Source organism: Gossypium hirsutum, chromosome A11, assembly GCF_007990345.1.
Source record: "Gossypium hirsutum isolate 1008001.06 chromosome A11, Gossypium_hirsutum_v2.1, whole genome shotgun sequence".
NCBI lineage: Eukaryota > Viridiplantae > Streptophyta > Magnoliopsida > Malvales > Malvaceae > Gossypium > Gossypium hirsutum.
In genome coordinates this window covers 26,829,871-26,844,340 of record NC_053434.1, presented here as the reverse complement: position 1 = coordinate 26,844,340, position 14,470 = coordinate 26,829,871, and the positions used below count along the sequence as shown (strand labels likewise).

Here is a 14,470-nt window from a genome sequence, read left to right as displayed (position 1 = left end):
GCAAATACGTCTTATGTGAACTGATGATCTGAAATTGGAATTTCACTTCATTATGAAAGAGGTCTATTTGAATTAATTTCTTTTACGCGCTGAATTCACAACTCACATTTTCATTGACTTGGTTTTTGGTGGATCCCAATCTTGATTGGGTCAAGATCGCGGGAGCTCAATCAAACTTTTCTTTTCCCTTTAAGCATTACTAGTAGGAACTGATATTTTACGATGTTATGGAATTTATGACAACTATATATTATATTTTGCTGTGTTAAATGATATGCTATTGTATGGTTTAATTTGATTGAAATGGGATAGTGTGAAACTTTATTATGATTGACGTAACTCTCCAAAAATTTAATTTGGAAGTCTAAACCGAGTTTGGAGTGTTATAAAATTTGTTGATTTTAAAAAATATTTAGAGTTTTGGGTTGATTTCTAAGGTATTTATGCAAATAGGTCAATTTTAAAGAGAGAAACAAAAAACGTATCCCATAGGAAGTATTTTCTGCTAAAAAACGCATCCTATAAGTCATGTTTTCACCAACATGTCACAAAAATTTACGTCGTAGGACGCATTTTTTAAATTTTTGACACACCAATTTTTTTGGTCAAATGGTTAAATGTTAGTAGTTTTATTTTCAAGTTCCAAGTTTGATTCCTCTCCTACTCACATTTATATTTTTATTTCATGTTGTTTTAAGCATTACTTTTATTTTTAATTACTATTTTTAACATATTAGCTCTTTTGGTTATATATATGGTTAAGTAATAATGATTTTATTCTTAAATCTCAAGTTCAATTTCTTTCCTATACACATTTGTGTTTTTTATTTCTAACTTGTTTCAAACTTTTTTTTATTTTTAATTATTAAATATATTATTTTCAAGTTTTTTATTTTAATTCATCTTTTTAATTAATAAATCTTTTATTTATAAAACAAAATAATTATTGCAAAATATCATTATTTTTAGTAAATATAATTTTTATATGTGTAATTTTTATTTTTCAATCCATACCATGATGAGTGTAATAGATTTTATTATTACATATTTTTGTACGTGTATTTCAAATAATTATTTGAAATATTTCACATATAAACATAATGCTATATGAAATAATTAATTGAAATATTTCACATATAAAATATTTGAAATATAATACCCACAAAGTAGATGAAAAATAATTATATTTTAAATAATGATTTGATTTTATAATATTAAAAATATATATTTAACATAATGATAAATATCAATTTTATTAAAAATATATTTTTTATATAATTGAAAAAATTTATTTGATTTTATAAATAAAAGAGTTGTTAATTAAAAAGATGAATTAAAAATAACATAAAATAAAAATAAAAAAATATATATTTATTAATTAAAAATAAAAAACTTGAAATAACATGAAATAAAAAAATAAACATACTTAAAAAAGGAATTAAACTCGAAATTAAAGAATAAAATTATTATTAACTAACCATCTAATTAAAGAAGTTAATCTATTAAAAATAATAATTAAAAATAAAATTAAAGCTTAAAACAAATGAAATAAAAATATAAATGTGAAAAGAAATAAATCGAATCCAACATTTAAAAACAAATGTACTAATATTAATTACCTACCTAAATGACCTAACGTGTCAAAATATAAAAAAATACAGATTATAGAATACATTTTTAATTTTCTCTAAAATAGACCTATTTCTTTAAATATATATTAAAATAACAGCACAAAATCGTAGTGTTCGGAACAGTGAAAAATGAAATGCAGATGAAAGCTTCGAAATATTTTTTATGTTAAAAGTTGATTTAGAAAAAATACAATAAAATAATAAAAAAAAGGCAACCGAATCTGGGAAATAAGGGATGCCAGCTAATGGCGGTAAACGATGGTCATTGTGACAGTGCGCTACAAATTTTTAAAGAAGATAATGGATATTCTTTTTTTTTTTTAAATAGGAGAGGGAGAGAGCATTTAATTGAGAAGGGAAAAAGGGGTTTTTTATTAAAAAAAAACCAAAATGGTACAACCCAAAAATTATGTACTAAAATAGTACATTCAGAGTGGTGTCGCCTACGACAGTGGTGTGATTGCCCTAGTATTTGACGCAAATCAGTCATAATTAGTTAAAAAACGTAAACAGTAAAAAAATTAAAAAAAATATAAAAAATATAGAGGTGCCTGTGCCACAGACGGTACTAGTGAAGCCTCTGTCAGAGGCAGCATCAGTTACTGACATGGCACAGGCGGCACCCATACTCAAACCCCCTATTTAAGCCCTCAGTGTGTAGATGAATGCACACATCAATAAAAAAATTATAGAAGAAGAGAGGGAGAAGAGAAGAAAGAAAGATAATTATTAATTATTTTATTGTCTAAATTAATAAATTGAATGAAATTATTAATTTAGATCAAGATCGTTGAAAAATCGAGAAAAGTAGAAATTTATCAAAATGCCCCTGAATCTTGGTATTTCTGCAATTTAGCTAGGTAAGTTTGTGTAACCTAATTATGTGATATAAGGAAATACGAGTTGATGGTACATGAAATATTGATATAATGAATTAATTGATTTATATTTATGAAGAACGGCAAGAGAACGATATTTATCATGATATATAAATATGTGATTATCTTTGATACGTTGATACAAGGAAATTAAGTATGTGCCATGTCAGCAACTGGTGCCGCCTCTGACAGAGGCTTCACCAGTACCGCCTTTGGCACAGACACATCTATATTTTTATATTTTTTTATTTTTTTTACTGTTTACATTTTTTTAACTGATTATAACTAATTTGCGTCAGATACCAGGGTAGTCACGCCACTGCCATGAGCGGCACCACCCTGGATGTATTGTAACACCCCCTAACCCCAAACCGTCGCCGGAATGAGGTTATGAGGCATTACCGGACATATCAGACAACTTACAAATAATTTACAATTAATATAACTTTCATAGTATAATATATGCTAATTAAATAAGTAAAACAAATAAATATAAAAGAGAAATAAAGAAACAAAAGGGAATAGAAACAGAATTGAAAACGGGAAGCAAGGGAGAAAAAGGGAAAGAAAAAGGGAAAGAAAAATAAAAGAGAAAACTAAGGATTTGAAGCTTGGAGTTAATTTGGTAAGTCAATTAAGTCCTTTTTAGTTAATTTTGATGTTTTAGAAGCTTTAAAACAAGATTTTGATGAAATTAAGTTGATAGTTCAAGAGTTCATATGTTTCCAAATATGGTTCATGTTGTATAAATTATGGAATTAGGGATTTATTGAATGAATTCTAAGTTAGAATTGATTAAGGGATTAAATTGTAAACTAGGCTATAAGTTTTATGTTGAAGGGATTAAATTGAAGAAATTTCGAAATTAGGGAAATATGCTGGAAAATTTTATAGTTAAATATAAGTTTAGACAAAATTTGAATAGAAAAAGAGAGTGAATTGGATTAAGAAAATAATTAAGTTTAGTTAGGATTAAATTGGGAATAAGGTAGGAATTGTTTAGAAATTTAATTATTTATTATAATTAATGCTGTAAATAATAATATAAATTATTATTATTTTCGTAGCCAACAAAGAACCTGAAACGTCAGCATCAAAAGGAAAGGAGAAAGTCATCGACGACTAAAACGGGATAAATGTAACGCCCCTAACCCGAATCCGTCACCGGAATAGAGTTACGGAGTATTACCGGAGTTACCGATTCATTTATCAGATATTTCATTAATCCGATATCTTTTCTTTTCCACGTTCAAGTCTCGTATTCAAGTCATCCGAATCTTTATAAAGAAATTTGATCGTCGTTTTCATTTATTTCATGTTATAACACATTCAACTAATGCTCTAAACAAAATTATCATTTTACCCCTAAACTTTTAATTAATGACGATTTCATCCTTAGGTTAAAATAAAATAAAATTATTGCAATTTAATCCTTATTTCCAGCCGTTATTCTCTCAAAAAATGATAACAACCTATGAATTCTATAAAATGTCAGAATTTTCCATAATTTCAACACTTTTCAATTTAATCATTAAAACATGTTTTTCCCTGATCTTGAGCTAAACTAATAATTTCATTCAATTTTGTAATTTAAATAATAAAATAATCCATTTCATGCAAATTGGTCATTTCTAACATTTTTTTACAAAATTGCCCATAAAATTTTACTTTTATTCAATTTAGTCCATGAGCCTAATACATACAAATTAGCCATGCTAGCTGAATATTCATACATATTTTCCTCCTCCTCCTCTCCATTCCACATCCTTAATTTATATAACATGCAACAAGTAACATTATCAATAATTTCACTATTTACTTATGTATATTCAAAACTGTCCATTTGCGTCATAGTCACTAAATTATTTATATCTTAAGCTACAGAACTTGAAATTAAGATCCGATAATTTTCCCTGAAACTAGACTTACTTATCTTATTATCATAAAATTTTCAGAATTTTTGGTTTAGCCAATAAGTACAGTTTATTCTTTAAAGTTTCCCCTATTCTGCTGTCTGACAGTTCCGACCCTTCTTCACTAAGAATTAATTATCTCATCGTACGAGATTCAGATGATATTCTCGCTTATTTCTATTGAAAATAGACTCTTTAAGGATTTTAAACATATAAATTTAATCCCTTAATTATTTTTATCCAATTTTTTATGATTTTCCAAAGTCAGAACAGGGGAACCCGAAATCATCCTGACATTGTCTCACAAAACTTATTATATCTCATGATTTACAATTCTATTGCTTACACCGTTTCTTCTATAAGAAACTAGACTCAATAATCTTTAATTTCATATTTTATTCATCCTCTAATTATATTTCTACAATTTTTGGATATTTTTCAAAGTTAGACTATTGCTGCTGTCCAAAACTGTTTTAGTGCAAAATGTTAATTTTCATTTTGCCCCAAATTTCACAGTTCATACAATTCAGTCCTTACCTAATTAACCCCTCAATTAAACTAATTTTCTCAATTAATACTTTTCCTAGACATTATAAGTTATTTCATAACTATTTAAATTCAGAATTTCCACATAAAACTCTAACTTCAAACTCTTTTACAATTTAGGTCCCAAACATTCACTTTCTATTCAATTCTTTCAATAAAATCAGCATATAAACAATTTAAAGCTCTAATTCTATGTCAAATCATCATATACTTCCAGCACATATTCATAGAAACTTTCAATTTCTTTCATAGAATCAAGAACTAATGAATTCAACAAATGGACGTAGTTGTAAAAGTCACAAAAACACAAAAATTTCAAGAAATAATCAAGAATTGAACTTACTTGCAATAAAAATATGAAAAACCAGCTTAAGGGAACTCTTCCATGGTGTTTTTGCTGATGAGAATGCATAAAAATAAAGAGAAATCTAGATAATTCCACTTTAGTCCTAGCTTTATTAAGTAAATTTTGTAATTTTCCAATTTTGTCCTTATTTTATTGATAATTTCATGCTCTTGCCGTCCAGCCCGAATAGACCTTGGGTCTATTTTCCTTTTAAACCCTCTTTCTTTTATCATTTAAGCTATTTAATCATTTCCCACAATTTTACATTTGATACAATTTAGTCCTTTTTGTTCAATTAGCTATCAATAATTTAAAATTTCTTGACGAAACTTTAATACTAACTTATTAACACTTATTTATATAAAAATATTTATGGCTCGATTTAAAATTCCCAAGGTCTCGATACCTCGTTTTCAATTCTAATTTTTTTAATATATATATATTTTGTACATTTCACTAATTCAAAATTTTTCCTAACTTCACATTTAACTTATACTCACCAAATTAATAATATTTCTTACTCATTTTTCGGATTTAGTGATCTCGAATCACTGTTTCGACACCACTGAAAATTAGGTTGTTACATGTATCATTTTGGTACATAATTTTTCGGTTGTACCAGTTTAAATTTTTTTTGACTATATTAGTAAAAAACACAAAAAATGGAGAGAGAAATCAAAAGTCAAAATGAAAATACTTATATATTAATAAAAATGTAAAATCATTAAACATATTCATAATTTATAATATTATATTCATATAAATATTGAATATAATATTAAAAAAATATTTTGTTTTATTAATATTATATTATGGTGGTTAGATTTTAATATAATTTTATTATGAAATAATATTATTATAAATTATATTGAAAATGATTTCATATTTTATTAGTAAATATATATTATGTATTTTAAAATTTTTATCGTTCGTTTTATACGGTTAAAAATTAGTATGATTGATAAAATAATTAGACATAAACATTGGGTGTACCACATATACCTTATGTTGATGTATAAAAATCAATTATTAATAATAAAAATAATAAATAAAATTTTTAACAAAAAATACCAGTTTAATCTTTAATTAAAACAACATAAATTTATTTATCCATTTTTTAAAAATTAACATATAATCTAACTCGCTTCATAAAACTTTTACATGCATATATATATTAATTTTTCTGCATCAAATTTTGTGCAAAGCTGACACCTGTTAACCAGCTATATGATTGATTGTTTGAATGTGTCTTTGATTAAAGCATTGTTAATCGTAATTAAATTTGACAGCAGCTGGCTAACCAGACTAAATTTTTTTAAGTATTTAGTAGCTTTCTGAAAGCGATAATTTCTTTTTGCCCAGTTTTCAGAACGAAAGGTTATTCCATATTTCAATAGTGTTAAACCTATTTTTACTACAGCTAATTTACTATTTGAACCAGTAATTTATTACTGAATTGATAAAGTTATACAATGAGATATTTTCATATTTTTATAGTGTATTTTAGGGTTAATACATATTTAATATTTAAATTTAGGTTCAAGATTTAATTTAATACTTAAATTTTAAATTTAATTTTATAATTAAATTTGACTTTAATGTTTTGCTTGTAGTTAAATTTTCTCAAATTATATTAAAGTTTTTGTTTATCCTATATAAATTTTTGAGTTAGGTTTCAATATTTAATCTGATACTTAAATTAAAGTATACATATTAAATTTTTGTCGGGTCACATAATATTATTTGATTTAAATATCAAATTAAACATCGAAACCAAATTAAAATACCAAATTTAAACAAAAAAAATCACAAATCTCAAATTAAATGTTGAAACTAAATTCATCACCAAATAAGCGATGATGGTATATATGCGTTTATATTTGACTCTGATAGTGTGTAACTTCAAAAACTGTGAGTAAGCCACAAACTGTCAACTGTTGAGTATTGAAAAATATATAATAATTATATTGATTTTAAAATTATTTATTAATTTATCGACGATTTTTATGGATATGATTTACTAATAATGTATTAGTTCGTATGAAATACAAAGCTATATATATAATTTAATTTCATAAAAGATAAAATAATAGGTTTTTTTTTAATATCATCAAATTTACATTCAAACATTTGATTCAATTAATTAATTGTTGCACAATTGATCAGGATTCAAGTTTACCTATCTTTTCAGTATAAAAAGAACCCTGTCTTTCCAATAAATTATATGCAGGATTTGGTTAAACTTGAAAACAAAAATACAAGGAAAGTGTTTGGATAAAACATGCAAACGTCAATACGGGGATAGTCTACTTACCTAAAATGCTTATAAATTTAAGGAAAGATTTCAATGGGTCCCGGCAAACATGCTGATGTGAGTAGGTAGTGTAGGTGATCAAAAATCAAACAACCTTGTAAATTAAATTACTTTAAAAAAAAAAAACGTGTACCCATTTGAGTAATAAGGATTTCGTGTAAGAAACTGTAGAATCTATGATTTGGATTCGTTACGTTGATTAGGTTTTCGAATGTGGTACTTTTGGTCATCGGTATTGGTTTTGGCTTTTAACAATTCAAAGACCACTCGAGCTGGTTACCAAGCCCACAATGGCAATGAAGTGCGTTGAAATTTCTGACCTTTTTAATGTTTCTGATAACAACCTGTAACCAAACCTGGCTTTCCTCGGAATTTTAAATACCTTGGCTTAGCTTATGTTCTATACATCACTGCTTTAAATCAAGGGGAAAAGGTAGGCGAAGATCAAGAAGACGAGAGAGAAAAAAAATGGTGAATCTTGTAGCAGCACAAAAGCCATTGATGAATGGGTTAATGAAGATGGCGGGGGTTCAGCCTTACTCGGTGGAGATCGAGCCAGGCACGGTGATGAACTTTTGGGTTCCTTGTGAAACAGTCAAGAAACCCGGAAAGGGTGAAAAAAAGGTCACCCATTTGGAGAAACCGACAAAACCAGTGGTGGTCTTAGTGCATGGCTTTGCAGCAGAAGGCATTGTCACATGGCAATTCCAAGTGGGTGCTTTGACGAAGAAGTACTCGGTTTATGTACCCGATCTTCTCTTTTTCGGTGGCTCCATTACTGACAAACCAGACCGGTCACCGACTTTCCATGCCGAGTACTTGGTTCAGGGTTTAAGGAAACTTGGTGTGGAGAAGTGTGTGGTTGTGGGGTTCAGCTATGGTGGGATGGTGGCATTCAAGATGGCTCAGATGTACCCTCACATGGTGGAAGCCATGGTGGTGTCTGGCTCGATCCTGGCCATGACTGATTCCATAAGCGTGGAAACATTAAACAGGCTAGGGTTCTCGTCTTCTGCAGAACTGTTGTTGCCTAATTCTGTTAAGGGTCTTAAAGCTCTTCTCTCCGTTGCTGCTTACAAGAAGCTTTGGTTCCCTGATCGCCTCCACAAAGACTATCTTGAGGTTCCTTTACATTTTATTACTCTTTATCATCATCAACAATTTTTATACCATCATAATGAACATTTTGCATGAATGGCTGGCTGGTGATTCACATGATTTTCATGGGGTTTGGATTAATGTCCCTGTATGAGACACGTATTAGGATTCTAGTGTTAAGTATGTTGGCTCATTATCTTTTAAACATATAGTATAATTATATAAAAGCAAATGAATTAGGTAAACTTTCGACACAAAGGAACAAAACAAGAATGAGAAACATGTTTGGAAGTACAAGGTTTATAATTAGCTCAATTAACTATGCCTACTTTATTACACCAAGTGAATTGGTTAACCGAGAAGTCTGCCTTTCCCTTTAGTTATAGTTACAGGTGGTCCTAGCAAAAATTCATGGATCATTGAATTAGAAATAAAGTTTCACAGGAAAAGAAAAAAGAGAGAAAATACAGGGTAAATAATTCTACTACTATATTCGGAAACTTTCTGAAACTGAGAACATGAATGACCCTGGATGGAATTACAGGTTATGTTTACCAACAGGAAAGAGAGAGCTGAACTACTGGAGGGTTTGGTCATTAGTAATAAGGATGCCACCATACCATCTTTTCCACAGGTTATCTGCATTTGCCTTTATTGTTTTGTTTTTTTAATGGTAGATTTTTAGAAAAGAAATTTCTTACTCCAGTTTTGTTAAATTATGATTTTGCAGAGAATACATCTGCTGTGGGGTGAAGAAGATCAGATCTTCAAGCAGGAGCTTGCTCACAACATGAAAGAGTATGTTTTATGATCTCAAAAACTAGATAGAAAACAAGTTGAGATTTGAGGGTTCTTTTTTTTTTATTTATTTCTTTTTGGATAATTGGATATATATATATTTTCTATTGATGATGCAGACAACTAGGAGAGACTACAACATTCGAAGGCATACAAAAGGCAGGTCACTTGGTTCATCTGGAGCGACCTTGTGTTTACAATAGCTGCCTTAAGCATTTCCTGGCTTCACTGTATGCTGAACAAGTTAACAAATGAGCTTATGGTTTATCAAGCCCATGCCGAACTTTGCTCTCATAAATACAGAAAAAGGGAACTAGGGTGTGTGTGCTAAGGGACTTTTGTTGTACCGGATTATTATTTTGTTACAAAACCTTTCAGTTTTCTAGCAAAGAAATAATTATACAGTGCAATTATTGTGATTTTTTTTTTCATCATCTATAACAACTTTTTTCATCTATAGTAATAACAGCCATAGAATATAAAACATACCATTTACTAAATTATTTTTTTTAACAATTTTTTATCATAAAATAAAATTAATTTTATTCTTAAATGAAATATAAAAAATTAATTATAATATTTCAATTAAATGTTTAAAGTTATATTAATAACATTTGATTAAATAAAAAATAATCTTTTGACATAATATTTTTTAATTTAAATTTTAAAAATTTAAACGTGATCTAAATTTTATATGCTGATATAAATGTCTTGAATATAATTATAGACATATTGTAATCACCTCTTTATAACATCCAAATTTGGGATTCAAATAAGTCTACAAAAAAGTTTAGATATAAACAGAGTTGATTGAATAAATAAGAACAAATTCCTTTTTCTTTTTCTTTTTTCCTTTTCAAAAGGTAGTGCAAACATGTTATCAAACAACAGGGACAGAATACATGGTACAGATTTGCTGGACATGAACTGCGCATATGTACTCTTTAACAATTTTGAAAATCAAATCGGTAAATGCATTACACTGACGAACGATTAAATCTAAAGGAAGATTGAATGTCTTCTTCTCCCTTTGGTTTCAGGGCCTCAAAGTGCCACAAAAACAACCGTGAATGCCGCCACAACCGGGTAAATAGTGAATGTTCCTGCTCATAAGATGCAAGCATGTTAGTTTATATAGATTCTTCTTAACTTGTACATTGCAACTAAACACACATATTGGGAGAAGCAAAGACCTCCACCATTCTAGTTCAGAAGTAAGTTTACCGTCATAGTAATCACCCACGATGTCAGCCAATTTGCTAATGTTGCTACACTCCCAGCTAGGCCCTTAATATTTACCGGAAGTAATTTAAATTATGCAAGTTTAGAAAAATAAGAACCTCACCCGGACGACACCAACATTGTGAGCAACTTATTTTATGTTCACAAACACTATAGTCGCTCTACAAATAGCAACAAACTACTTAAATGCATACATGCATGCTACCAATGATAAGAGTACACGATGGTATAAAGTACATACGCCTCGTTCAGCAGCAATACCAGATAAACATGAAATATAATCACACCAGATTTAATATCCGCCACTAGATATGTCATTACCTTAACCATCATACCTCGGCTTTATCTCTTGACAAAGCCATAATGCTCACAAAAACAGTTAGATTCAGTTTTGTTGGGACGATGTATGCCTCAAACTAAATATGATAATAAGGGGGTTCGCTTAGAAGGATTTCTTCCTTTTTCTCCTTGGTCTCAGTTGCTTATATCACCCAAGGTCAAACAAGTTCATGTATAATCACTTATGACACATAATGTGATAGTGTGATCAAGTCTAGAAAACACATGCCACGATAATTTATGATAATGTGATATCTTCTGATTTGATTTGACTATTTTTTTTATAGATATAAAAGATGTTGACAAATCAAACCATACTGTCTCTGATAAAGTAGATAGTAATGTTTCAGCTTCTGATCAGGGAGCAAGTCACAGTATCCCCGTTTCGCAAATACCTGAAAATGAGGTGAGAAATGTCTTCTTTGGGATGATGAATCGGTGGTTTACTGAATTTATGAGAACTAATCCTATGACGTCGCAAACTCCATTCCCTATTGTGCTTCACCTAATAACCCTTCATCCTCATAATACAGAAAGTGTAAAACAACCTTCAATAGATAAGATCAAAAAATGTGGGGCTAAAGAGTTGTGAGGAAAAGCGGAAGATTATTCGGTCAAGGTTGAATATTGGCTAGAGAACACATAGAGAGTTTTCGATGAAATGGCTTGTACCCCTAATGATTGTTTGAGATGTGTCTTGTTATTGTTAAAAGATGAAACTTAACATTGGTGGTCTACGTTGATAGCGATTGTATTAAGAGATAGAGTGAACAAAGACTTTTTTCGACTTGAATTTCGGAAGAAATATATCAGTAGATTGTATCTAGAAAAGAAAAAGAGAGTTTCTCAAGCTGAAGTAGGGAAACAGATCTATGGCTGGGTATGAGCGAGAATTTGTCATGCTTAGTAAATATGCTCGCGAGATTGTACCGACGGAAATCGAAATGTGCATCTGTTTTGAATTTGAATTGAATGATGAAATTCGAATGTTGGTCGAAGCTTTAGAATTGAGAGAATTCATAGTTCTGTCTGAACAAGCTCAGAAGATAGAGGATATTTGTAACGAGAAGAAACATATTGAAATGAAGCTTCGGAACTCCAGTAAATGGAACATTTCTGACCATTTTCAACTTTTCCATTGGAGAAATCGAGAGAAGCTTTTAATCACTTCACCAATTCATCAGGGTCTGTGGGAAGAAATAAGCTGAGACCGAGTAACTTGAGATTTCAGACTACCTCGGCAAATGATGTTGGCAGTATTCACAATGTTGATAGACCTGTTTGTGAACATTATGGCAAAACTCATTGTGGTGAGTACCGAGTTAAAAATGGGGTTTGTTTTAGGTGTGACTCTACTAAACATTTCTTGAGAAACTGCCTAAAAAAGTCGGGTGTTGTTGGTAATCAGACTGTTAGACCAATGTCTGCTTCTCAGAGAGGTAGACGATTGAGATAGAGTAGTAACACCGGAATGACTCGAAATGGACCAAGGATTTGACCATTAGATTTGAGGCTCGGGCATCTACCAAAGCTTATGTCATCCAAGCCTAGGAGGATGCTTTGCCCTAGATGTCATTATTGGTACTTTCTCCCTCTTTAATGTTACTGTTTATGCACTGATTGACCCGGGTCAACACATTCATATATTTGCACTACATTAGTAATGGATAAGAACATGCCAATAGAATCGACTGAACTTGATATTAGAGTAATGAATTTGTAACACCCCAAACCCGTCTCCATCACTAGATTAGGCTTACGAGCGTTACAGTACAAATTAGGGCCTTTATCATCAAACATAAACAAAATATAAAATAAATGACAACATTTAATAGCTTATAAAAATTAGGGTAAAAATACACTTACGGGCCTTAAATTGAGCATTCGGGGCTTTAAAAATAGTTTGGGAACAATCCGAGACTAATTTGAATCAAAATAGAAATATATGCAAAAATTTGAAACTTTTGGAAACAGTGGTCACAGGGCCGTGTAACTAACTGTAACTATGTGAAAAATCCTGCACCCAAAAATTAAAAAGATACATACTCACCGGAGATCTATCACACTATCCAGCTCAAATTTCGGTAGTTTTTGAGGTTTTGGCCAAGGTTATAATGACATGTATAGTTGGACTTGTATTGGTATTTAGTTGAATGTTAGTTGATGATTTTGGCATGTATAAGTTGTTTGGTTTTGGTATCTTTTGGTGCTTGCCAAATTATGTCATTTTGGGAACTTATTATGCATGAATGGTATTGCTCAAATGGTATGTTTGTGATGAAGTGTTAATGGTCATATTTGTGGAATAATTTGTTAGAAGTTGAGTTATGTTTGATTATGGAAATGTGAACAAATAGCATGTGTAGGTAAGTTTGATGTTTGCTTTTGAGGTGCCTTGAAATGGCATATTGATTGATTGATTTAAGGCTAGTAAATTGGTCATGATATGTATATTTTGGTAATGTTTTGGTGCCTTGATTAGGTGAACGAGAGGCCTGTAGGTGTATGCATGTTATGGTGTTGGAAATGGCTTGACTTTGGGCAAATTCATGTCCACACGGCCTCAGACACGGATATGTGACTCAGTCGTGTATGACACATGGCCTAGCGACACGGTTGTGTGTCCCCTATAGGTTTTATTGCATAGAAGTCAGACAGTTACACAGCCTAGCACACGGCCTGACACACGGGCGTGTGGGGCTATTTGGAGGGTTACATGACCTGGCACACTGGCATGTGGCATGGTCGTGTGACCCTACTCAGTGAGTAACATGGGTGAAGGCACGGGTTGGAACACGGCTGTGTGTCCCTAATTCGATTGTTACACGGGCGTGTGTCTCAGTCATGTGAGGCACACAGCCTGGCTACACGGTCATGTGACCCTGCAGTCAAAATTTTCTAACTTTTTCTTGAACTTTCTAAATGTTTCCAATTTAGTCCCGAATTGTTTCTAATGTATTTCTAGGGGCTCGATTTAGAGACAATATGTATGTGAATAAAAGTATTATATTGTATTTTCAATATTGTATGAAATGTATGTTTTAATTTTTTGTTTGTACGGTAATGTTTCGTAACCCTAATCTGGCAACGGATACAGGTTAGGGGTGTTACATTTAGTGGTATCAAAGCTACGATTTAATCAATTTTCGGACTGAACGTAGCATGTGTGAGTCTAGAAATACATTTCATTATATAACCTACGATAATGTGATAATTCCTAACTCTAATAGAATTATGTTTTCATATGGATAAGATGTCATCCAACTGAGTCGATTTTGATGAAGTAGAAAGTAATGCACAAGCCTCCGTTCACAAGGCAGTGTCTAGTGGTAGTAGGCCCATATTGAGGGCATGAGAGGAGAGGC

At 30.6% G+C, this 14,470-nt stretch overlaps 1 protein-coding gene across 1 annotated transcript; it reads left to right on the top strand.

Annotated features, from left to right (window-relative positions):
* Window positions 1-7,508: 7,508 nt before the first annotated feature.
* Window positions 7,509-9,943, top strand: LOC107901378 (epoxide hydrolase 4). Its single transcript, XM_016827363.2, has 4 exons — window positions 7,509-8,750; window positions 9,271-9,360; window positions 9,457-9,524; window positions 9,644-9,943. Exons 1-4 carry the CDS (start codon window positions 8,097-8,099, stop codon window positions 9,777-9,779), a joined length of 948 nt encoding a protein of 315 aa, XP_016682852.1. The 5' UTR covers window positions 7,509-8,096; the 3' UTR covers window positions 9,780-9,943.
* Window positions 9,944-14,470: the final 4,527 nt, after the last annotated feature.

Excerpts from the sequence above, each read along its gene's own strand:
- LOC107901378 (XM_016827363.2), top strand. The coding sequence starts at position 8,097 with ATGGTGAATCTTGTAGCAGCACAAAAGCCATTGATGAATGGGTTAATG. Across the intron at positions 9,361-9,456 it reads CCATACCATCTTTTCCACAG|AGAATACATCTGCTGTGGGG; the intron begins GTTATCTGCATT and ends ATGATTTTGCAG. Across the intron at positions 9,525-9,643 it reads CTTGCTCACAACATGAAAGA|ACAACTAGGAGAGACTACAA; the intron begins GTATGTTTTATG and ends TTGATGATGCAG.